We start from the raw sequence: 26,109 nt of genomic DNA on the forward strand, positions 1-26,109 counted from the left end.
CTAAAGGCAGTGGAAGCAAGAATGGAAAAAGGGAGATTTCTTCTCATTCATAAATTATATTTACTTGTATCAGCATGCTTCCTGGTTTTTCCACGGTTATTTACCTCTCCAAATTCTTCAGTTTCAGCTTTTCTTTTGCAGCCTGACTCAGACACCATACTTCAGGGATTACTAAATATAGTCCACAGTCAAATTCAGCCCTTGGTATTCTGCAAATACAATTCACGATTTGATTATGAAAGTGTGGAATCACTGGGCATGCCCAGCTTCTTCTATTCTCTAGAAGCCATTAGGCATCTCCATTGTTACGCAGTTTAGGGGGAGCAGCTGTGTCCTGCTTTGTTTGATGCCATTTGCCTATGGATCCCAAACTCAGGGCAGGCTGTCACGATGATGCTTGGATGAGTAATTTGGTTTCTCTTGAGTTCTTGTTCTACTTGTTGCTTGTTCCAACATCTTTATTTATTCATGTTTGGAGGAAAGGCCAGCATTAATATGGGCAAGGACTCTGTTGAAAAGGGCTACTTACATTATGTGTCTTAAGGTTTTCTGGGAGGTGTGTCTGTAAGGTTCAAAAGTTGTTTTTCTGTTGGTCTGGGTACTGCTGGTACATCACTTAAACGTTTAATACTGAGTTCTCCTTACCTGTAATAAGATGCTTTAGATGATTGAACATGAAACAAGGCAATGAAGTAGTGCCTTTACCATGAAAATACTAGTAAAAAATATATAGCCATATGGTTAGAGCTGTTTTTCTCTGGTATTCTTATTAAATAAGAAATTCTTTCCCTCACCCACCGAATCTCTGTATGAAAGTGGGGAGACCAGTATAGCAGCATCAGTTTAAATATTCTAGGAGTGTTTTTAATATTTCCCTGACTTCAGGGTACGCAGTCTTCCATTTATAATTATAGTCCTATGATTTTAGGCGAGCAGGAGTTGACACTGCCCACAGGATACCATCTTTAAAGATGTAATTTCCTTTCCCATCTCTACTTACTTGTTGCCATTATTTTGGGTTGACTTTTTTTGTTTGATCAGCTAGTTGATTTTGGTCTTTTGGGCTTTTTTTATAGCACATGCAACAGGAAAATGCACTCAGGAGCTGTACTTTGTATGAACAGAAGTAAAACTTGCTGTAAATTAAGACCACTGAATTCACAGTAATGCTCACAAGATGGATTGCAAGGCATTTTAAACATACAAAACCCGTCATTAGGCAACACAGCCTTTCAAACCACTTACTATCATTCATCAAATATATATGGGTGATGGATTTCCAGTATGGTCTGATCTAAGACAAGGCAAGGAGAACAACACAACTTACATCTCTGTAAAACCCTGATGGAATTTGCCTAATTTATTGGGTTCTTGTAGGGATAGTGATTTCTGCAGTGCTCATTCAGTAAGAATTACAGGAATTATTTACCTTCAGATTTCAGTGGACAGAAGATGAGGCCACACAACTGCTGAAAAGTTAAAGAATTGTATTTTGACGTTTATTCTCTTTCTCCTTCCTCCCTGTTCTCGTTTTTTTCTTGACATGGAAGTATTAGTGCTAGACCAAATACATTGCAATTGATCCTGTAAGTTGTAAAGGTGAAAAATACCCTTGTGTATACTTGAAGGCTGATAATAATATATTTGTTTTTCTTGATTAAATGCTGTGCTTACAGCCATGGAGTTGCAAGGAGGCATGACAGAATTTGTGTATTTGTGTTAGACAGTAAATTATGTGGGAGAAAAACAAGCAGTGATACATCTCTGAAAGCGCCAAGACACCAACCACGAATGTATATAAACACAATTTGATGACGCTGCTTGTCAAATCCTTGGTCTTCATTGGGTCAGAGTTGAATTCTATTTAGACTTGTGTTTCCTTCTCAACAGCCTGCATTTTAACAAACCTAGTTAACTTTTTTCTTAGCTAAGGTCTTTTCCAAGTGGCTTGTCAGAGCTGAGGCGTTTGGGACCTCTCAGCACTATGCAATACTTGTAATATTGTGGTGCTAGAGGCAGAGGTGGCTTCTGCAGTCCAGCTGCCACAGAAGTGTGCACAGTCAGAGCCTCTTGTTCTTGTCCAAACTGTTTTGTTCTTTATGTGATTTTTTCCCTCCATTAAACTTGAGTCATGTGTTGACTGTCAGGAGGAAGCACTTCATGCACTTCCAGCTTTTGGCTGCTTAAACTGAAAAGAGTGTGGCCTACGAAGCGCTAAAGAATTGCTGACCTCAAAATGCTAAAATCTTTATAGAAGGGAATGATTATACTGTTCTGTGATTAGTGTTTTTAGGAAAGGTAAATGTGATTGCTGATCCAAATTTGCATTTGGATAAATACTTCTCTTGGTGGTGAATTACTGGAACCTCTGGATATACTGGGAACTTTCTCTGTCATAGGACCCCTAAATAAGGAAGTCTCTTCTGTGCTTTCAAAATTCTGCTGAATTTTGAACAATAATAAAAAGACTGTTTTTCATCGAAGAAGAGGACTGATTACTGCATGGAAAAAAACTTACAGCAGAATTTCAACCCTTATTACAGCAGAATTTACAGCCCCTGTTTTCTAAGGAGTTTTTGTTGTGGGTTTTTTGGGTTTTCAAAGCCATATTCTAAAATTTAAAACCATTCAGTAAGGAGCAGTTTTACAGCTACAGCAACTAATGTGCTATAAAAGGAAGTCACTGTTATGAAGAAGATGCAGGGGAAACAGCACTGAAATCTTCTGAAAGACATAAGTTCTGTGGTTCTTTTGTCCCATGACACAAATAAGAGAAAGTTTAGTGTTTTCTTAGAACTGTACTGTGAATTTTCTAGCTTTCCATCAATTGATTTTTATACAGTTAAAAATAATGCCATGAAGTGTGACGCCAGTGTAGTGAATTATACAGCTACTGTTAATCCACTATAATCCGCAGCCAGTCAATTCTGATAACTGGCATTTAGATCATAAAATTCCGTGCTACATTCTGTAGTTACCAGGTTAACATGCAACATTAAGTGTTCTGTGTTGACCCTTTTAACTAAATCTGTCATTTGAATACGTATTATTAATAGCATGAAAATAGTAGCATGAAGGAAAGCTCACCAGCATACAAACGAGGTGGCAGAGCCATGTCCTTATCATGTGTTCTCCAACTTTCTAGTCTATTAAACTTCTACCCTCCTGTGATAGCATTCCATGTTAGGATGTGTGATGACAATAACTGAAGAGTGTTTTGTTTTGTCCTGTGCAAGTCTCCTGCTGCTTTGTATGTAACATTGCAGAGATTGTTGAAGGACATCAGTGGTCACACATGTAAATGCACAATGTGCCAGGTGCTGACCGTAGCATGAGCTGTCAGGTCAGTCACCATCATTGCAAATTTGGGTGATTGTGGGGCTGTGGTGCTTTGCAGAGTGAGTGATCAGCACTTCTGAAGGAGGTGTTGGGTTGCTGCAAAACCAGCATAAAGCTTCTTCTCATTCCTCCCCTCCCGCAGTGCTCTCTTTTATTTGATTAATAATGTCCTGACCTACCTGCAGAAATGCAGAAGTGTTCCTAGTTGGAGATGTGTTCTGCAGGTGAGGGGATTGCATGAAATCAACGTACTATAGTTACCCAGTGAAGCTAAATGTTACTAATGTTTAATCCAATTCATGATTCATTTTATTCCAGAAGTCTGAAACAAAATACTTATTTACCCTGTCAAAAAAGTAATTAGAGTTTATTTTCATATTGATCAAGAATTTTAAGCCCACTGAAGAAAACAAATTTTAATGATAGCATCAGGTGATAACTTAGGGCAGGAGTGCGTGGCCAGCTTTTTTAACAATATTGTTCTTTTTTTCTTACAATGAATTAATTAGTTTGTTCCAAAGACAGGCTATTTTTGTTAACCATACAGTTCAGTCTTATTACTTACATTTGCATTAATTCTGTAATTCCAACTAAAATTTTTTTGTGTGTGTGTGTTCTAGTTGCATGCTGATTTCCAAAGTAGCTGCCTGTCTCTGATAATACTTGTGAACGGGGTAGATAAGGCCTGTTAATAAACGTTCTTTCTGGATAGCAGGATGTAACTCAAACAGCCTGTCTTCTACATCAACAGCTTCCCTAAATTAACTTGATAAATTTGTTTTGAAGATTTTCTGGGAAATTGCCTTGGACATTTCTGAATGTAACAAACAAAAATGGAGAGAATTAAGAGGGTAAATTTAGATATTTGTGGCTAAGTAGAACCTGTTGACTCCAAGAGATGCATGTGATTGTCTGGATGTGTTGTTTACTTTGTCATGCATGTTTATTTATGGATCTTCATCTCATTGCTTGGAGAATCTGCGGGAGTATATTGAAGAACAGACTTAGGTGACTGAATTCAGAAACCTCGCTATATTAGTAATGAGGAGACAGTTTTTCTCAGTAGACTGTGTTTATGACTTCTCTACCTGTGTTATTCACCTCCCACAAGCTTTTTCCAGATACAGTTTAATCAAAATTAATTCTTAAAAGCCCTCAATTTTGTTTACCTTCACATAGATGTCGCTCTTATTGAAAGCACAGGCTTTCAATAAACCATGTAGTTTATTAAAAATGTACTACAAGGAAGCAAACATAACCCTTCAAAAATCTATTTCCTCTCATGTGATGACTGATGGTACATTTATGAAGAATATGCCTTATTTCTCCTGGGAGTCTCGTCCAATTGTGTTTGGTGGATAAGTAAGCCTTCCCAAATGGTTGTTTAAAAGGCTACTGTGACCTCTTCACCATAAATACTGAATAGTTATAAGCTAACTTAACCATTGAAAAATGCATATTAATCAATTTTACATACACCAGGCATCAAAGTGAGTAGCTTTTCAAGCTCTTAATAATGGAAAACTTGCTTCTGTGTTTTCACTATTGGAAATACGTCTTTTATTGTTTTTTCTTACTCTTTCCTAATCATATAAGTTGACAGCATGTTTCAGGTCACTGGTGTTTTGCTTGAAGCCTTGAAAGAGGAGTCAGCAGTGTTTTGTCACCCTCCTTTAAATAAGCTCTTCTTGATGTCTGATACCAGGCAGCACCAATGCAGTCTTACTTCTAGGAATGGAGAAGATAGTACCTAATCTGTAAGGAAGCAATCACTTTTTCAGGTCACACATGGCAGGAAACTTTATTTTAATTTTCCCTAAAGGCATTTTTCGAATAGTTACTCATCACTATGGTATAATATGTCTCTGGTTTCTCTAGAGAAAATAATGTTGGCTTGCTATCATTAACATCTTGGGGCTAAATTCATTTCTGTGTGACCCTATTCTAAACAATGGGTTTTCATTTGAGATTACATTTTGTCCCCCTTCCTTCAGTCTTGCCAACTCATTGCTCTAAACATCAAGGGATTAATGAACACAAAATAAGTAGGTGTGAGTGTGTCCTGTATCTTTGCATGTCTATTTAAGTGTGAAACTCACTTTCAGAGTTTGCTTCCTTGAAGTGAGGTAATTGTTTAGAAAGACAGTCTTCTTAGTTGGACAGAACAGAAATGCAACCATTTCAGTTAGTTGCAATTTTTACACAGGAAAATTCCTGCTGGAATCATTCATTATTTTGAAAGGGACCCTCCCAGTTCTCTGATATTTCTAGAAATACCAGTTTTAAATAACTGCCTCTGCTATTACATATTAGTCAGCAGAGGGCACTCTGCTCCTTTAAAGATAAAAAAGAGTGGCTTAAAAATATGGAGGCAAAATGTTTTTCTTTTATACCCTCCTTTTTTTAAAAAAAACCTTATCACATCTGATAATTCTAATTCATATGATCTGTGTAGAGGATTATTTTTCCACGTAATACTTTCTCTCCTGAACTGAAACACAGGTATGATTACATGTTTCCTTGTCCTGGTTTAATCCCAGCTTAGCGCTAAGTACCACACAGCCACTTGATCACTACATCCATGGTGGGGAGAAGAGTCAGAGAAAAATATATTAAATGACATGGGCTGAGATAAGAACAGTTTAATAATTGAATCAAAATAAAACATCATAGTAAGAATAATAGGAATGAAAAGGAGAATGAGAGTGGAACATAACCTGTGAGAAACATGGCATGCCCAGTACAACTGCGCAGTGCCTGCTGAACAATGCCTAGCCCATTCCCCAGCAGTGATTGGTGACTCTCAGCTGACTTTCCCCACCTCATATACTGGCCGTGACATTCTGTGGTATGGAATATCCCCTTGATAGCTCAGATCACCTGTCCTGGCAGTGCTGCCTCCAAGTTTTTCGTGCACCTGCTGGCTGACAGAGCATGGGAAATGCTAGTTAACAGCAGCTAAAGCATCAGTGTGTCATCAAATTATTGTCATACTAAATCCAAAACTGCTACCAGCTGCTAAGGGGAGAACTATCTCTATCCCAGCCAAAACCAGGATATTCCCTTAAAAAGAGCCTGCTGTTTGTTTCCCTGTGCCCTAGGTTCAGGATAGGTTCTTCTCTAGGTGTGAAACGCAGTGCAATTCCTGCAGTTTCTTTGTAAGCAAGTAGACGCTAAACTGTCTGAATCAACTGGCCATGACCTCTCTGAAGAGGCATGTTGTCTTCTCAGTTCTAGGTGTTTGAATCCGTCAGACCATGCAAGGCTGTTACTGCTTGCACTCTGAAAAGAAGTCTGTAGTGCGAGACCATGGCATAGGAGTGAGTACAGGAGTAAGGCTTATGGGCATTCTGTTCAATGGTACGCTTCTTAAATGAGAATTCTAGTACTGGAACATTGTCCTTTTTTTTTTTTTTTTTTTTTTTTTTTTTTTAATGCACTTAGTAATGTACCACAGTGATTGACTGAGGTAGCAGATTCTTGGGGGCTTGTGAAGTACAGCCAATTTGCTTGCAAATGGAATGAAAGTTTCAGTATGTCCATGTTTCCATAACATTTCCTTCCATAAATTCAACTGAACGCTATCCAAAAATTTGGCAGAAAAATTTACCATTTGCAAGGCTTTTTGAGCACTGTTCTTCAAAAATAGTGAAGCCTGTTTTAAAGGTCTAAAAACCTGAGATGTTTATGAAGTAGGAGAAATATTTTGTTATATGTTGTGTGTAATTGTAGGATTATAACACAATAGTGGTTTGATGATTTCAGCTTAAAAGTTGTCCTCGGGAGAAAAAAAGAAGACAAAAAACACACCAAAAAAAAGAGAAAAAATAGGGGGAAAAACCTCAAAACATTGATATCTTTCAGAAAATATTATTGCATTTACACAGAATGGCCTGAAAGGGACCTTAAAGATCATCTAGTTTCAACTCCTCTGCTGTGGGCAAGGGCGTCTTCCACCAGACCAGGTTGCTTAGAGTTTCATGCTTGGATGTATTTTTGTACACATTTGGTGGTAATACCAAATTATAGATGATTATGGATGGAGCAGTTATTTGGATGATTCCTTTTAGCTACAAAAACTGGTATGAGAAGGGAGCTTGTTGCCAGTTCTTGCTTATGCTGATTCAAATCTGATATGATTTTTGTTAGTTTCTGTCATTGAAGATTTAAATTAAATTTGTGAATAGGTTTCATTGCTCAAAAAAGGTTTTACCTATTTGGCCTTGTGAGTTATTAATTGAGAGGACTTGATGAGGATGTAATTTGTTGTTAGTGACTATGTCTAAAAGAAAAAGATTTGGTTTAGTTTTATGTTTAGATTATCAGTGTTAGAACTCAAATGCTGCAATTCATTTTTAATAGTGTCAAAATATTAGTAGGTTTATTCCATTGTATCCTTGGGAATCTTAAGGATTTATCTAAACCAAAGTGTCAATCCCAGCTACTGAAAACCTTTGAAAATTTGTCAGTAAAAGTTACATTTGCAAAACAAGTCAAAACTTGACTTAGTGGGACTGTTCACTTTTTAAACCCAGTAGTAACTTAGCAAAATAACTTTTTGCTAGTTATTTTGGATCTCTGTTTACTTATGTGGACTGTATTTTACTTGTTGCTCTCTTTTCTTTAAAAAGGAATTCAGCAAAGCCTGGAAAACAAGTTGAACTTGTGAATTAATGTCATACAGTCCTAATCAAGCAGTTAAATATATATATAAGTGAATCCTGTAATTGAAACTATTGTTTACAATTAGAATAAAATCTCATATGTGGGGTTTGTTTGGGTTTTTTAAAGTATTTTAGAAGTGAATGTAAACAAGTAGGATTTTTAGGCAGACTCAACTACTTTCAGGGTAGAATACTTAGTCTCCTAACAATACAAAACCAGCTCTTTGGAGGTGAACTACTAAAGCAGTGGAAAGGATGTGGTAGTTGGCTGGTCCGTAAAGATATTTCAGAAAATCAGCCATAGAATTTCCCCAGCTCTACAAAGCAAAAGTGTTTTCCAGAGAATAAAGCTGATCTCTTCAGCATGGAGAAGATACTAAGGGGAGAGTTCATTGCAGCTACAACTTCCTCATAAGGGGAAGAGGAGGGGTGGGCACTTCTGTGGTGACCAGTGACAGGACCTGAGGGAAGAGTGTGAAACTCCCCAACAGAAGAGTTCTACACTGGATATTAGGAAAAGTTTCTTCACCCAGAGGATGGTTGGGCCCTGGAACAACTCCCCAGGGTCACAGCACCAAGCCTGACAGAGTTCACTTCTGTTCACGTCACAGAAGTGTTTGGACGATGCTCTCAGTCACATGGTGTGACTCTCGGGGTGTTCTGCAAAAGGGCAGAAGTTGGACTTGGTCATCCTTGTGGGTCCCTTCCAATTCAGGTGATCCTATGATTCTCTGTCTTACTGTGTTTTAACAAAATGTGAAACACTGTAAATTAGACATGTTTAATGAAAATTGTGGCATGATTTTTAGACGGGAACATAAAAGTCTTGTGTTCATGTACACCTAAAGTCACATCAACATTTTAATATAATAATATATATACAAGAACATTCTGTGGTAGAATGGGCAGGGAAGTGTTTAGTTACCCATCAAATTATAAGCATTTTAGATCAGAAGCTACTTCAAATCTCTTCTCTGAGATCTCCCATAAATTTTTGGGTGTTACAGTTTTGAATGTTTGTGCATATAATTCTTGGAAATGAACTTACTAAATATGCTGTCTGGGTAAGCCCCAACTTTTTAAAAAGCAGTAGAAAATTTGAACTTGATTTTTGCATGAAATTGGAACTTTCAGCTTTTCATTCATGTTTTTTGCATCATATAATATGATCCAGAAGCCAAAGACATTGCTTAAGGAAAGTGATGTTACTATATTTACTTTATTACATTTGCCATTCCCATTGTGTCAGTAATGTTCTCTTTTACATACTTTGTCTAGTGTCCTGATCTCAGACAAAGCTAGGCAGTGAATGGTTTTTAGCAATAAAAATATAGTGTATAAGGAAACATTTAAGTAGTTCTTCACTGCACTTTTCTTTTATTGTCCATCAGTCCATTAAAATTAATTCAGGTTCGTGAGAGTTTCACAAGAAAATCATCATTGGAAGACATTTGGCAGCAAGTAGATGATCTGTTTCTTAGGTTCTCCTGTTCAATTAGTGGTTTTCTTTATCTGTCTGTCAGCTAGGTCTGAAATCCTGTTGCAGAGTTTTTATGAGAGAAATTTCAGACTTGATAGCAGTTTCTGGTTCATAATTCAGTTCAGTCTCAGGACTACAGTAGCCTGTGGCAACATCGGATTTCTGGGGTGGTTATTCCCTCCAGTCCTTAGGTGGTACCTCCTTGTCAGAGGAGATGAACATACAAATAAAATAAAGCAAAGAGAAGAGAAGTCCGTGGCTTCTCCTGTGGCATGCGTATGGAGAGGCTTTCCTGGTGCGTTTATTGCAAATCAGGCATTTGGAAAACATGCTCTGCTTTTTGGTTGCTTCCATTTTCAATGTTATCCTGAATTGCCCAGGAGAGATGTCTGGTCAGTCTTCTGACTTCTGATGGGTTTGGGTTGATCTCTGCTTCATGCAAAGGCTACAGAAGACAGAAACTTTTTGGTTGATGAAATTTTGCCTCAGAGTTTTGGCTAGTGTTTCTTATTTACACAAAAAATGCAAACAAAGACAACTTATGTAGTTCCTCCTATACCTGGAAAAGTTAAATGCATTTTTGGCACTAAACATTTTTATTTACTCAGTTTATTCAGCTAACTGCTATTGTTGTCATAACCACTGTGGTAGTTCAGGAAAATATATAGAGCATTTTGGTAAAACCCAGTTTTTATTTAAATGCACACACAAATAGCCAAAGAAAGCAAGGGCATCACAGTAGTGAAATGTCAACTCACTGGTCTTGTGCAAATCTAACCACCATTAACATGGTCTTACAAACCAAGGAACAGAGAAAGTGTGAACCTATTTCTAATACTGCTGAATTGCACAAAATTTTTCAGCTCTTTTGAAGTAGGTTGTGTAGGATAAGGTGTCTCCTAGTAACTTGGGAATTCCATAATTTTCCTGTTACTATAAAAATAAGAGATAATATAAGAAGATATAATAATATATCTTCTATTGTATAATAATATATATTATAATATAATAAAAATAAGATAATAAGAAGACTGAGATGATGAAGCCTAGATACAAAACCCCCACACTTTTGTAAGTATGTAATGGATTGTGGCAAAAAGAGTATTGCAAGGAAAACCAGCATAAAGCTGTAACATTGTTTAAGCTCAGAATCAGTTTTTAACCCTACCCACAGTTTTCTGAGGGGAATAAATAAAGAGAAGACATGGTAGCTATTTCAGTATCTCCTGAAGTGGAGATGTCATGATTACCGTTCCCAAAAATTCCAGTTTTCTTATTCTGGAATCTTGTTTTAAATACTTATAGAAATCCATGAAGAAGATCCAGAATGTATGAGACATAGTTTTCCAAAAAGAATTGAATAAATGTTTACAAGATTTCTGGTAAATAAAGGGGAAATTGTTATATTCCCAGAAGGCCATGGAAAATGTTGGCTGCTGTTGTCAAAACTGTATTGAGCCTGAACAGTCACCTGCACCATCTAGATTTTGGTTGTGGAACAATTGAGTTAAACTAGGAGTAGTTAGATCTTAATAACCTGTTTGAATTTGACGGTTCTTAAAGAATCCTTCAGTTTTTTCTGTCATTTTTATTTTTTCTTTGTTTCAATGTTTTGGTAGCAATTATTGGTGTCCCAAAAGGAAGAAGTCTAAGAAGATACAATTTTCCCTAGAGCAACTTCACTCCCTTTAATCTTAGCTTAAAGGGTTACCTCCTTTTTTTTATCTCCACAATCATCTTCATGATACTTGATTTTTCGAATTGAACATACGTGTTGGTGATATAAGCATTGTGAAGAATTACTAATCCTGTTCACTGTATATGAGCTGTCTGCAAACAGAAAATGTGGTAAATTTTACTGTTTTGTTTTGAATTAGGTTCATGCACTATTAGTTCGAGAAGTTGATGTAGAGAAGGTGTCAAGTTTTGAGAACCCGTATGTAGATGCAATAAGAAGCTTATGGAATGACCCTGGAATTCAGGAGTGTTATGATAGACGACGGGAATATCAATTATCAGATTCAACTAAATAGTAAGTACTCGGTAGCTATAAACATCTATGTGTAACTTTCTGTTTCTAACAAAGTGATTTTTACTTTTTAGCTTATTGTACTATATGTCTGTGTACATGTTTCTATGCAAATGCAGCACAAACATGGGTGAATATACACGTACTAAATTGAATTAAGGAGTGGCATACATCTATTTTAGGATTATATCTCTGCTTATTTCACAAAACGACAGTCTGTGATCATTCAGTCTTAAATTAATATCCTAAATAGGGATGGTTACTTTGGGGGGGGGGGGGGGTGGATTTTTTGTTAAACCTTTTCAACCTATTCAACATATAATCACAAATGCAAGATGGGCAAAAATAGTTTCATGTAGTGTGACAGTAGTGGATACTGGGAAGTGCAATCAAAGTAGACCTCCATACAATTCATAAAAATTGAAATGTTCAAGAACTCCTATTTTCCAGATTTTCTGTTTTCCCTCCATGGCATTTGTAGTCTTAGTGGTGAGATAAACAGTACTAAACAAAGGGATTTGTTTTATGCTGAACTGCCTTTCTATTATGGAAACAAAGTCTAAACTTTAGAGAACATGGCTGCCAGGAAGACATCAGGAAAGCACTTCAAGTTAAATTGTTTTTTGTTAATCATCCATAATAAAAATGCATATGCCACTAAAAAATGTCTAAAGTGTTACGCCTTTAGTTTCTTTGGACCGAAATCTGTTTAAAAAAACAGTGTGAAACTTGTCATTGGAATCTGATGTCTGCCAGAAGGTTTACTGAATCTTAATTATTTTTTAGTGATGTAGCATACAGCTCAGGTAAAATTTCTCATCTGCTGCCAAAGAAAGAGATGATGGCCTTTTGATGTTGACCAGTTGACCAGTTCAGTGCTACAGAACCCAGCATAGTTTGTTATTAAAGCCATGGCAAAAACCTCCATGGGTTCTACCTTGTTTTTTGTATTTGCTTTGAAAAAAAATATTCCAGTGATATAATACCAGTCTCCATTTGGCACGTATATATGAATGGAAGCCTCTTACTTAAGAAAATGCACCATGAAGCTTACATTAAGCTCGTTGTAGCAGGACATTAGATGTGACAGGTGTGGAATGCCATTTATCTTTACAGTAGTCTGAGCATCCTTATCTAGTACAGCACTTTATAAGGGAATAGTCAAGACAAACTTACTAGGATCTTGCTGTTACAATTTAGGCAGCTGAAGACCTATGGATGCATGATGTAAGTCTCCTTGGATTCATTCCAATACTGTCACAATGCCATGACTTCCCTTTGCCCTATGCATAGGGTTTCTCTTGTCCTGTGCAGTTCTCTATCCTGGTTACCCTCCCAACCCATGATTTCTGTACATATATCTTCATGTGGAGTGGTACAAAATTACAGTGGCATCTCTCTTGTATTGTTTAGATTCTCACTGTCCCCAAACATACCATACTGTGTTTTTGTTTTAGGTAGTAAGGAAACAAATATATTGCACAAAGAGAAAAATTGCAGGATACAAAGCAGTGAAACGAAAATTTTAGAGAAATGTTACTAATAATATATTTTCACATTGTTTCTGTACTGAAATGAGTGGCAAACTTAAGTAGAAGGTGAAGCAGAGTTCATCTCATATTTTGAATTTCTTGTATTTTTAGGTCCTAACTTTGTTTCCACAGCAGATGTGATACTGGTTTTAAAGTTGAAATAAATGTATGTATTTCATGCGTTCTACCTCAGAGGCTAAAAATAGAATGACTCTCCTAAGTAGGATATAATGATCTGGTGCTACTTCAGATCAGATTGTGCTGAATACCATAGTTTTGACCTACTTTTAATTAAATTGTCACCATAGTGGATCTTTTGAATAGCATTAAAAATAGTAGAGAATGATCATTAAGTAACTATTTAAAAAATTCCTAGTACATTGTCTTGCGAAAGGTATGTGTGCTAGTTGATTGGTTATTTCTCAAGCTCAGCATATTTAGTAGTTTGCCATGAGTTTTTGTAGATTTGGTGACTTTATTATAGTTCATACTATGGATTTCTGCAAAATCTTTTAAATTAGACTTGTTAATCACTCTGTATGAGTCTTTAGAAAAGCCTCTATGTATACTTATGCTTGCAAGTAGAGTTTTTTCCAGTTATGTAAGTCCACAAAAAAAACCCAGTAGACACAAAAGAAACATTGTTTCAAAAATACGGTATGGGTGTTTATCAGCAAAATACCCAAACACATTTATTAGCGTTATATACCTGTCACAAAGCAAGGAAACAAATTGCTTAAAAGTTGGTACTAGGATTCACAAGGCAGGGAGACAGAAACAAGCACTTGGTGCTCATTGTCTTCTGACTTGATGTATGAACCAAAATGGTTTGTTGTCCACAAGCTCTCTTGTAAGCATAGGTGCCAATGTCTGGTAAGTGTATGTGTTAATGTCAGATGTGTTCTTCCTTTGCATGAGCCTCTCATCTTCTCAGTAGTTTTCCACTGTGTTTTTATAGTAGTAGTAATAGCAGTAGTATTATTTTCAGTCTGCTGCCTATATTGCTTTTTTCTGCCATCAGTCTTCAACAAGGCAAAGTGCTGAGTCCTGCCCTTGGGTCACAGCAGGCCAAGGCAGGAGCAGAGTAGCTGGAAAGCTGCCCAGCAGAAGATGACCTCAGGGTGCTGGCTGACAGCAGCTGAACATGAGTCAGCTTGTAGCCAAGAAGGCCAATGGCATCCTGGCTTGGATCAGAAATAGTGTGGTCAGCAGGACCACATCTGATACATCTTCTATCAGAAAGAGTGTGGAAAGGTGCATCTCCCTGCAGTCAGCAATGCTGAGGCCACACCTCAAATCCTGTGCCCAGTTCTGGCCCCCTTACTGCGACTCAGACACTGAGGGGCTGGAGCATATTCAGAGAAGAGGAACAGAACTGGTGAAGAGTCTGGAGCACAAGTCCTGTGAGGGGCATCTGAAGGAGCTGGGGGTCTTATTCCTGAAGTAAAGCAGGCTCAGGTGTAAACTTGCCACTCTCTACATCTGCCTTGAAAGGAGGGCATAGTCAGCTGGGGGTCAGACACTTTTCCAGGTAACAAGAGACAGAACAAGAGGACATAGCTTCAAGTTACACAAGCTGAGGTTCATTTTTCTAAGTATCAAGAATAATTTCTTCCTGGAAAGAGGTATTAAGCATTGAAACAGACTATTCAGGGAGGTAGTGGTGTCACCATCCTTAGAGTTGTTCAAGAAGTAATTGGATGTTGTACTATGTGTATGTCTGCTATGGTCTATGCCTACTGTACTATGTCTGTGTACTATGTCTATGTCTACTGTGGCTGTGGTCTAAGTGTCAAGGTGGTAATTGATAAGTGTTAGACTCAATAATGTTTGAGGTATTTAGCAACCTAAATTATTCTCTTACTACCCATAGTCGTCTTCTGTTACTTTATTGTTTCTAAATTATATTTCAAGTTTCTAATATGTCCTGTATATCATAATACTTTCACTTTCTGCCATCTTTTGACCTGATTTGTCATTCTTTGTCATGATTACCTTCTTTTTTGATGTTCTTATACCCACTGCTCATACTCAGAAAGAATACATTCAATGTATGTTTACTAGAAGAGGTAGGGATAGTGTCTATGAAAGAAAATTCCCTGCATTATGGAATTGATTTGAACTTCTTGGAGGCTTAAAAAATACATTCTATTTTCTTTCCTGACCACTGATGCTCCAAAGCTTGGGTGTTCATGTTGTTTTAAAATCAACTATTAGACTTCTCTGTAGCAAAGTCAAGAGCACATGAGGTAAAAAGGGGTTATTTGCTTTCCCTGCACATTACCATATGACTTACCCACTTAATTACCATCAAATACTTCCTTTTAAGGTTCTACCTCACAGTATGAGACAGATGTAAACTAATAACATGGAGAATTGCCTTTAATAGTAGCTGTGTGAGATGGGATCATTCAGAATATACTATATTGCATGCCTAGACCTTTAACCCAAATGTAAAAAGGTTACCAGTCAACACTTTGATTGTGTCATACCTTTTCAAAGCCTAGGGATAGGAGAGGCGGCAGTCTTCTGTGTTAGAGAATTTGGGTTGCAATTGAAATTTTTGAAGATACATCACCATTTTTCTCCAATGTGACACTAAGGGCTTACCATTCATGAACAAAATGTAGGTAGTGTTAAGACCTAGAAGGTGTCCCAGAGCCTTGCTTGGCTCATATTTTCAATTTCTTCTTTCTCTGGCCATATGAAATAGAAGTATTTGGCCACCATGTACCTCCAGCCAAGGACTTTCTAGTTGCTGAGTGCATCTGTTGAGTTTTTCTTCTATGGCTATGTTTTCTAACACTTCAGATAATTAAATATAATTTTGCCCTTAGTTTGTTAGCTATGCTAGTGGATGTGTAGTGGATTTTGTTTTTATGTAATGTACTGTTTCATTGGTCATGCATACTATGGCATTCTCATACCTGCGTAGTCTTTCAGGCTTTTGTTTCTGCATTTGCTGTCACCTTTAACAGCTCAGTTCCTGCAGTTGCAGAGCTTTACATATACTGTGAGCTGAGGTAGTTGGACAGTTAGTATAGAAATGCAGATTCCTGTACTTTACTATCTAATAGGAGCTCAAGGGCACCGTGACACAAGGGTGTGAATTTGAGGTCATTTACAGTGTATCACTGATTTTTAACAGGAAAGAAAGAAATGAAACCTAGTGATGTCTACTCACTAAAGTACACCTTCTGTAAAACTGTTGCAGGAGTTGTGAAGCTTTGGTCATCTGGTAATTTTTCTATGACGGTATTCCATTTGAGTTTGAAGTATTTTCAAAACTTAAGCTAAACAATTCACTTATACCTGTCAGCTGAAAAAATATCATCTTCCTTCTGCTGTACTCTTCTGAAACAGGTAAATTTCAGTGGAATTAACACCTGTTAAATATAATGTGCTTGGGGGCACACCGGGGGCAAGATCAGCGTATGAATCTTAAGTTTTTGCTAACACAGTTTACTCCATTTCTTGGCATTGCCTTTAGCAATCATTTTTTGTATTTCATAAAGGTGTAGGGCACACTTAAACATTATGAGTCTTTCAGAAGGAGTAGTATTGTCCAAAATTGCGACCTCCTATGCAGGTGAACTGATAGCAAATACTGAACAACTGTCTGGGATATCTGTGTAGTAGTCATTAGATTGCAGTGACAAAACCACATAGTCGTAATTTAAAAGATGCCAAAATACATTGTTATTTAATAAACTGTTGATTAGTTCTTGCTTACCTTCATTTGTAATATACCTGAAGGTCCTAAAGCTATTCTTGAGGGCAGTTTGTGTTGTAGAATTGTAGATTCTGCTTTTGCGTATTCAGTTTACACAGCCTTACATAAAGTTTAGAGTAAGGTAAACGTAAATAAGAGAAACAGCAGATAAAAATGAAAGTCTGAATTACAAAGATCAAGTACTAGCAGCAGAACCATGCTAATCCTATCTTACACCTTAGATATGGTCCCAAAATAAAAGCAATGTCTGAAGAAAGATGGGACATGCATACCACAGTACTGCTTCCTGGAGGTTAAAAACTGCAGGTTATGCAACCGAACTTGGGAAATTCAGAAAGGGAAGTGGAACTGTGTAAAACAGTATACAGTATGTATTTCTTTCAGGATGCTTTTTCCATGCAGCGCATGACATGTTCTTAATGACTGTATAATTTTTACACCATGTTTTCTAAAGAGAAAAATTTGTGTGAGCATTTGTTAATTTGGCAATTTGTCTTTTTTAGCCTCTGCTAAGGTTGGCTTTTAGTGTTGTAGGAAATAGAGGAAGACAGCTAGGTGGGATTTGGGTGGAATATGGATAAAAACAATGCTGTGCAGACTTCCTTCTACCTCGCATCAATCTTAGGTTTATTGTGTTTACTATAGATTAAGATGAGATAGTTCTGGAAACTGGTAATTTACCTCAACTTTTCATCAGTGGTGAAGAGTCTTAGATACACAAACCTCTACAGAAGTTCTGAGAACACAGCCTGTACTTGTTTACATTTAGTTTTGTACACTGAAAAATTATTCCTTTTACTGGACTGCTGCGTGTTAGCATAGAGGACACTTGTGTCAATTATTCTGGCAACTCTCTGAGGCAGGAAAAATCCTGCCTACAGCAGCTTTAGCATTTTGCATGTGTGCTGCTGGAAGTCAAGCCAGTTGTATGTTTTCTCAAAGATGCAAAAAAAGAAAGGCTTTTGTTTTTCAGCACATGGTCAAGATTTGTTGCTAGGGTTTTTTCAGAGAGTCCCTCATCGGCTGGCTTAAACTTTTGCAGACCAAACTAAAAAACTTCAACCCCACCCCAAAACCACACCAAACTACAGCCATAGTATGGAGTACAGCCCTACCCTACTTCAGAATAGCCAGGCTCCAAAGGACAGAGATATATCAAGTCTTATTAAATATCTTGCCTGATTATCCTTAGTTACAGATTTTGGTTAGTTTCTATTTCCTCTTGCACTGCCATTGTCTATGTGTGAAACAGCATTTGGAGAGGGTCATACCCATGAACTGTCTTAATTTTGAGGAAAAGACCTTTTCTTGCATTAAGCCTCAGAATTCTGGGATTGGAAAAGATGTAAATGTTTATGGTTACTGTCATACCAAAATCTGTCTTGTCATTGAATGCAGTGAAGAAAGCATTTGCATGTGAAATGTTGGTGGTAAGGCTTGCCTTTATAGCTGTGATTACACTGAAATCACCAACCAATTTTTGTATTAAACAACAGAATTTGTAGAATTTCTTGAGGTTTGTCCCTTCCCTGCTCCCTGTACTCTAATTCTTCTCATAGAGATGTGTTGGCCATCTGGGTGATAACAAATTATCTTTAGTGGTTTTATACTGACCTTTCTATCAGTGTCAGTAATTGCTTCTATCTCAACATGTTTGGTTTTATTTAGAGATTTATACAATAGTGTTTCTGGTATGGTGCCATTCAGATCCTTTCTCTTCAGCAGTGTGTTTCACAGGCATTCTGCTCTCCAGGGACTTCTGTGGTGAAAGTGTCTCTCAGACTCGTAAGCACAGGGTTTGATAGTGTGCTAGTGAGTATTAATTCAGCACCTTGCTACATCAGTTTTGCCTGCTGAGTTAAAGAGAATTATTAGACAGTACTGATGACCAGACTAGTCTCATTTTTAACCTCAGAAAGCAAAATGATGTTAGAGATGGATTGATGGCTGTACCCTTTCTACCTTTTTCTGCCCATGCCTTTGTGCCTGCACCTGATCAATTAGGGTATTTGCTGAACATAGTTTAATGTTACAGAAATTCATCCTGTGGATTTATTCCTCAGAAAATGCCTCTTTATCACCTGATTACTGGGAAAAATCTGACCTCAAAGATGGTGGTAAGTAGTAGCTCATAGCTGGAGGAGGGTGTTTTCTTTGAAGTGTCTGCCCCATATTAAAGGTGCTCCAAGATCTTAATTTCTGAAAGAAAATTCAAGTGAGTTTTGATAGTCTGTCTTCATTAGGTGATGTAGCCCTAGGAAAATAAGGCTCAATATTGAGATACCTCTTCATGATGACTGGAGTCATACTCAGTTTATTAAAGAACTGGTTAAAACAACTGTAGTCTGTTTATTAAGCTTAGGAGTCTCACTTCCTTGCTTGATCTCAATATGAGAAGTACATGTAGGAAAGTACAGGGTCAGTCTACTCCCATAATCCTATATTTGGAAATGTGGACTGACAGTACCTTTGACACATGCTTTCTTTCAAGGGCACTATTAATACCTCCATAACCTGGCAGCTTCCATGAAACTGGCTGCAGACTTGGATCTTGTCATAGGTGATGTAAAGTGCATTAAAAATAATTACTTTGCTCTTGGTGCTGACCGGAAACAAAAGTCTTCCTCTACTTCTGGTCAACATGCAGATCACATGTGTGTTGCTAGATGCTGGCAGCTTGTCCTGACGTCAAGGGAGGTCCACTGCCAGCAGCTCAATACATACTCATCACCTCAGTAACGCACCTTCTACTTGTGACTGTGGCAACCCCCTGGAAAATTACCTCATCAGCCACTAAAATTCATTTTTATTAAAACTAATTGCAGATATAATTAACTTTTGAAACTTGGTCTGTATTATAAATTTACTCAGAACCATGAATTTTCCCATTTTCTTTCCTTTCTATAATGCCTAGCTGAGTAGGTACTGTTTGGGTGAGAGGCCGTATAGCTACAGTGTGACTCATCAAAGCAAGATTTCTTAGTAGGTGGTGAAAATGAACTCTTGAGTACCGTGTAGCTAAGACCTAAATGTCTTGCACAGTTGCTACTACCTGTACAGCTGAATTTCTTGTGGTAATGCTGGGAGTTACTCACTGTTGCACTAGCCCTCAGGATGGCTTCCAAAGTATTTTCAACACCAATATTGTTATTTTGACTTTAAATTTTAAGCTAATAAACTAAAAATATACCTGGTCTGGGCAGTTATTGGCTACTCTCCTTTTGTGTAAGATTGTAGCTATGTCAAGTCTTGTGGTTTGTTTTCAAAAGTACATGTGTAGTCAGTTGTATACATTGGAGAGTTAAGTGTGTGGGTAAGACTGATTGCAGTATTGGTTAATTCATTTCAAGTTGGGCATCTATCCTAAAACACACTTTGCATATCTCTTAGGTGTTTGAATTTTTTGTTTGTATGTAGGATTTTTTTTGCCTAGGAGGGTAGTATCATTGTCAGTACTTTAGGGCTGCATTAACTAAGTGCTTTAGAACCACAGTGAATCAGTTTATTAAGCAGATACATACAAAAGCCCATCAGAATCTTCATTTTCATTTGCTTCTCATCTATCTGCATTCAAAAACCCAACGTGCTTCACATAGCTGTGGCTTCACAAGTACTCTTCTGGTTGCAGATAAGCCAGTGGAGGAAGTAACTCCACCCTGCTTTCCTGATGGAATTTATGGACTTGCCGTATCCCGGGACACATCCATCAAATAAACTGTAATCAGAACAATTTCAGTAGTATTTCTTCACTATTCCAAACAATGTTGACGGAAATGGGTTATCAAGCTATGGCACAAGTGAAAGAGTTGGCAGCTGGAGATGGCCAGAGGAACAGCTAGGATGGTCTGGAGGGAACAGAGTTGAAAGCCGAAGACAATTGGCATTAGCGGGCACTTTTGATATTTTAATTTAAAGTTGCTGCTTGATAAAGTAATTTAAAAATAAATACATTACTAGTTTAATAAGCTTTAGGGTGTTTAAAGCTTATGTGTGCAATGCTGCACTTCCCTGCTGATCAGGGAATTTCTTTAAACCCCAGCTTTCATGAGGGTAAAAAAAAAAAGTTAAGCATCCAGTTATTTTGGTACAAGGAAGATTTGAAAGTATAAGTCTTTATTGTGACAGTGAAGAAACTGTGGTAAGACAATAAATTTTCAATGTTACAGGGACAGTTAGAATAGTAGTTTATAAAAGAGGTGTGTGCTGCTAGTATGTCTTTTAATATTAATTGTATTCTAGTCGTCTTTTCTTTTTATGTAGTCAGTTACATTCACTTATGTATTCCCTCTCAGCATTTTGAAATAGTGACTCAACTCAACAACCAATTGTTCAGAATAATCAGACTGTTAGCCCACCCTCCTAATGCAATGCAAAAGTCCATTCTTGTGCTTCATAAAGGGAAAATGCCTTGGGTTTTGTATGTACCATGGATGTAGAGATGCAGTGTTTTGCAATTAATACACAAGTTATGATAATGTACTGAGGTTATGTGTGTTGATTTGCTCTCATTGGTATTTTAGGAAGATTGTACCTGTGTGAAAAGAGGCACTTTATTTCTGTAATGTATCAAAAGTCTTTAGACAATGATATAAAACAGTACATAAAATGAAAAGACCCTGATGTTAACCCCAATGATAGATGTTCATACGTAAAGAAAATAGAGGAGTTTTTAAATTTTTTACTTTATTTTAGAGGTTATGTAAATTTTATAAGAGATTTTCATCATTTTTAGTGATTTTAAAACATCTTGAAGGCAACTTTGTGTTGCAGTCACTGGCAGAGCTTTCAATTTGATTTTCAGAAACATGTTTAATCCCCCTTAAGCTGATAGCAGAACACGAAGTTACATATCTTCATGGGGTAACAGGAAGTGTAATTGTCTGCAGAACTGCCAGTAGCAGAAAATAGCTGTTCCTTTGCTTCAGAGCAACAGTGCAAATCTTGATTTAAATCTGAATTCCAGCACAAGTCATTTTTCAGCAGAGGTTAAAATAAAATGTTCAAATAAAATGTGAAGAGGCTCCAAAAAAGCAGGGAAAAAGAAAAAAAAAAAAAAAAACAAAAAAAAACCAAAAACGAAACAAAAAAAAACAACAGAAAAACCACAAAGTGAAACTTAAACCTTTTTTTTCTATCTGGAAAGAATTTCATTGACAATTTGCTGTATCATCACAGCATTAAAATAGCAATGATAAAAGACTTCAAGTTGTACAACAAAGACCTAGGATATTTTCATTTAAATAATTTGTTACAATAAAACATTTGTTTATTAAGTTAGAAGAAAAAGTGGTCAGGGCTAAATATTAATGAAAAACAAAAAATGCAAGATGTATTCTAAATGGCTTTTGTTAGCCTGTAGATTCTGATTATGGATCTCAAAAACATTTTCTTTTCAAGGGTTTTGGTGCATCCTTCTGATTTTATTTTTTTTCTGTGAGATACTCCTGCTGGTTTTGACACTAATTCCTTGATTCTGAGTTTGAATGTATCATTCGGGACAGTTCTTAGAGAGCCCAACACTCTTTAATCTGTTAAGTGAAGAAATACAGGGAATTAAGTAAGACTCCATAAGGATACATAAGGACTCTTCTGTGGACTGTCTAGGCTCTGTAGGGGGCTAGCTACAGATAAAATGAGTGAAAAGGTAGTGACCTGAGTTTGGTTACTGAGTGGGCAGAACTTGAGCATAAAGGATAAGGACAGGGGAAAGTTAAGTATCTTTTAAGAATAAAGTAATGTTTCTGAAACTTCGGACAAAAAACCCCACAAAACATCATCTGCTCATTCATTGATTTCTAGAAACACTAATGAGATGTAACGACTTAATAGTATTTTTTTCTTTTTCATCTTTCTAAAATCAGCCAGATGTGTGTTACCAGGTGCCTTAGTAACATGTCCACCGTGCAGAGATGCAGTAACCAGGCTCACCTTGGAGATCACAGCTAAAGCTTGCCAAAGAAATGCAACAAGATAATTGTGTAAATGAGCCACCTGCCAGTTTATTCAGTAAAAATTCTCTTGCTCTTATGAATACCACTGTAGCATGTAATGACTGGCAATACTTTTTTATGTCCTTCCAAAATTTCATCACAAAATTAAACTAACTCTTTTGTGAGTGGGAGGGAATAAGAACCTAAGTTGGGGTTTGTCACTTTCGTATGGTGATGGTTATGGATTTCATTCTCCCCTTCTCCCCTTTCTCTGCCAGAAAATTGATGATGAGCTTGTTCCTGCTGCTTTTTGTGTAAAAAAACCCCTGAGGGCAGATCTAGACTCTCAAGCCTTTTTCTCACTGCCAGAAAGCAATTAGCATTCTCAGAAAGTATTTTCAGACTAGTACCTTCTGGCTTACCTGAGATACAGTGTTCAATACATCTTTCTCACACTGGTATTTACTATTGAATTGATACTCCATTTATAAAGTCATAGTGAAGGAAATCCGATAATTTTATAATTGAGCCAATAATTTGGCTCAATTATTCCCCAATCTTCCCCAAAGCTAACAAATTCTTTTGTATTTTTACTGTAAGGTCGAAAATAAACTTCTTTGTTTCTGTCATTGTTCAGGATAACTTCTCATTATTTTATTAAAAAGTAATTCACAACATCTAGAAGTCAGATTATTTCTTGTATGGGTTTATTTAAAAAGAGTACCTTCACTAATTACTACAGTGAAAAGAACATGTTCAGAAATTGGTGACACTTCATCATCATTTAATAAATTTCGAGACCATTGCTCTCATCCCCTAGAATAAATGAGGGAATGCCTACATTAGTTAATCTTCTCAGTGGCTAACTGTAGGTTATTTTTCTGCTGTGAGCTAGCCAAATGTCAAAAACTTGGTTTCTTGTGGCAGTCTTTCTGCCACACGTCCACCATGGGGGAGTGCAAGATACCTGGTGCACTGACTTCATGAGGTGTCCAGCTCCTGGACACACATGTAGGTACCTTATTTTTTTTGGAGGATATTTTTTTGTGACAGCTAATTAAAACCTTCAGTATACTGAAGGTTTATGGCTTTATGGTTGAAACTCACCATTAACCAATAAGCAGAATAGTTCTATGTTGTAGTTACGGAACCTTTACAAGCAATTTTACAGCAATTTTGGGTTATTTGCTAGCCAACTGGAGTGTTTCAGTTACTGCGGGCTTATCGACCTAATCAGAAGTTTCAGTGTGAATGCAGAACTTCAGGTGCCAGAGATCCCACTAATTAGTTTGTCCTGCCTTCTGGTAACATCTGGAGAGTGTTTTAATTGTCAGTGCTTGGGCTTCTCCATTTTTAATTTAGTCTCAAAACAGTGCTCCTGTCATTTTATAACTGGTAATGATCCATTACCAGTCAGTTATACCAGACTGCTATAGATTGCTATTTATTCTATAGCAGTCCGTTGTTCTCTGGAAGGTTCAGGTTAAGTTTATCCAGGTGTGTGTATGTAGGCACTACAGACTGAATATCAAGAAATACATTACATATTCAAAGCAATTTTGTATCTTCCACACTTTGTATCTTTCCTAGAATTATGTAATTGGCAACTTTGGTGAATTTACATATGAAAGTCAAGCAAAGTTGTATGGGAAAAAACCCATAAAAATTATGCTCCCTTTCCTGTAGAATTAGCTTGAACCTATGTAAGTGGGGATGGAGTACATTTTTATATTTTGTCCCCTCTTTTCTGCCGATAATGCTTTTTTTTTTTTCTGTTGTACTTCTCCCTACCCCACAGCCCATTTCCTTCCCAAGTTTTCCTTTCTCTTTTCCTCAGTGGGATGATGGTGTCACTGTCTAGCATTCCTGTTGTTTCTCCCTGTTTATAGCTATCTTAATGACTTGGACCGCATAGCAGATTCCACCTATCTGCCAACCCAGCAGGATGTGCTCAGAGTTCGAGTCCCAACAACAGGGATCATTGAATATCCATTCGACTTACAAAGTGTCATTTTCAGGTAGGAAAAAAAGTTTTGGCACCCACTTGCTTTGTTTCTTTTGTTTTCTTTTACATTAGCAATGCCAAGTAAGGATATTGGATTAAACTACATAAAAAGCAATTATTCTGTTTCTAAAATCTGAGCTTGGTCAATTTATCTTCATGTAATTGTCCACATATATTTAGGAGCTCATGTTAAAGATGATTAAAGATGTCAGAAGGATCAAAGACAATGAGGTTTGTTATTTTTGAGAGTAGTTTTTACTGATAGAAAATCTGCAATTCGTCTTTTCAATAATATATATCAAAGTTTCACTGTGTGTAATAATCTGAAAATACAACTGTGTGTCCTTGTCCTTCATGTAAATCAGGGAATAAAAGGTTACCATTTGTGTAGTTGTTTTTTAGAGAGATATCACCCTACTTTAGTGCAAGTACAGTTGTTTAAAAAATAACTATGGAAATGTAATTACAAATTAGACATCCGTGTTTACAGTAAGACATGGGATGAAGTGGGAATACACTGCAAGCAAGCATGAGTTTTGGTTTTGGCTATCAAAACCTTTAGTAAATACATATTGTTTTCTATTTGTATGCTTAACATGGGCAGCTTTAACAGGTTGTGGATTTTGATTCTGATGTGACTGCAGGGAAAATGTGGTCCACCATCTGTTTTGTGTCTATTACTGAATACGAGGGGCATACATTGCCAAAGCATTGCTCTTGAGACCTTTATATCTCATAATTCTGAGGGGTTTGAGACTCACAGTAGTTCAAATGCAGAAAACCCATCAGACTTAAAGCAAACATGATTAACTGTATGCTTACAACAGATTCTATTAAATATCAGTGGAAAAAATCATTAAGAAAACCAAACCAAATTTCGTTTTTAACTAAATCCTTGAGTTTTGTTGTGTGTGATTGAGTGTTTACCTCTTAAGGTGTTCATGGAGTTGATGTGATTGGTTTTTTGCAGAATGGTGGATGTAGGAGGCCAGCGATCAGAAAGAAGAAAATGGATACATTGCTTTGAAAATGTCACATCTATCATGTTCCTAGTAGCGCTTAGTGAATATGATCAAGTGCTTGTGGAGTCAGATAATGAGGTAAGCATTTGTCAACAAAACCCACAAGTTCAAAAAAAAAATCGTTTTACTGGTCCATTCCCAAGTGTTTTCTAAATGCCTGTACAAGCAATCATGCACAACTGGCACCTAAGGAAATGAGGAGCACTTTAGGGGTCCAAGGGGAGGAAGGGTTCAATCTTCAAGTAGGGATAAGCTGATCCACTCCATGAAGGATTCAAAGTCTCTATTTTGTATCAAAGAGGAATATACTTGAATACGGAGATATGGTTGTTCTGTTACTGTTATGAGAAAAGGCACAATAATAGGTGGTGTAAA

General features: G+C 37.0%; 1 protein-coding gene across 1 annotated transcript in view; it reads left to right on the forward strand.

Annotated features, from left to right (window-relative positions):
- LOC136288515 (guanine nucleotide-binding protein G(q) subunit alpha) overlaps nt 1-26,109 on the forward strand; it is a 119,336-nt gene that overhangs the window by 75,077 nt on the left and 18,150 nt on the right. Inside the window, exons 3-5 of the mRNA XM_066181791.1 lie at nt 11,361-11,515; nt 24,597-24,725; nt 25,683-25,812. Coding sequence (XP_066037888.1) covers nt 11,361-11,515; nt 24,597-24,725; nt 25,683-25,812 — 414 coding nt within the window. The remainder of the gene's footprint in view (nt 1-11,360; nt 11,516-24,596; nt 24,726-25,682; nt 25,813-26,109) is intronic.

The sequence above is a fragment of the Chamaea fasciata genome, unplaced genomic scaffold (assembly GCF_029207755.1).
Source record: "Chamaea fasciata isolate MVZ Bird 193981 ecotype frontalis unplaced genomic scaffold, bChaFas1.0.hap1 SCAF_4, whole genome shotgun sequence".
Taxonomy (NCBI): Eukaryota; Metazoa; Chordata; class Aves; order Passeriformes; family Sylviidae; genus Chamaea; species Chamaea fasciata.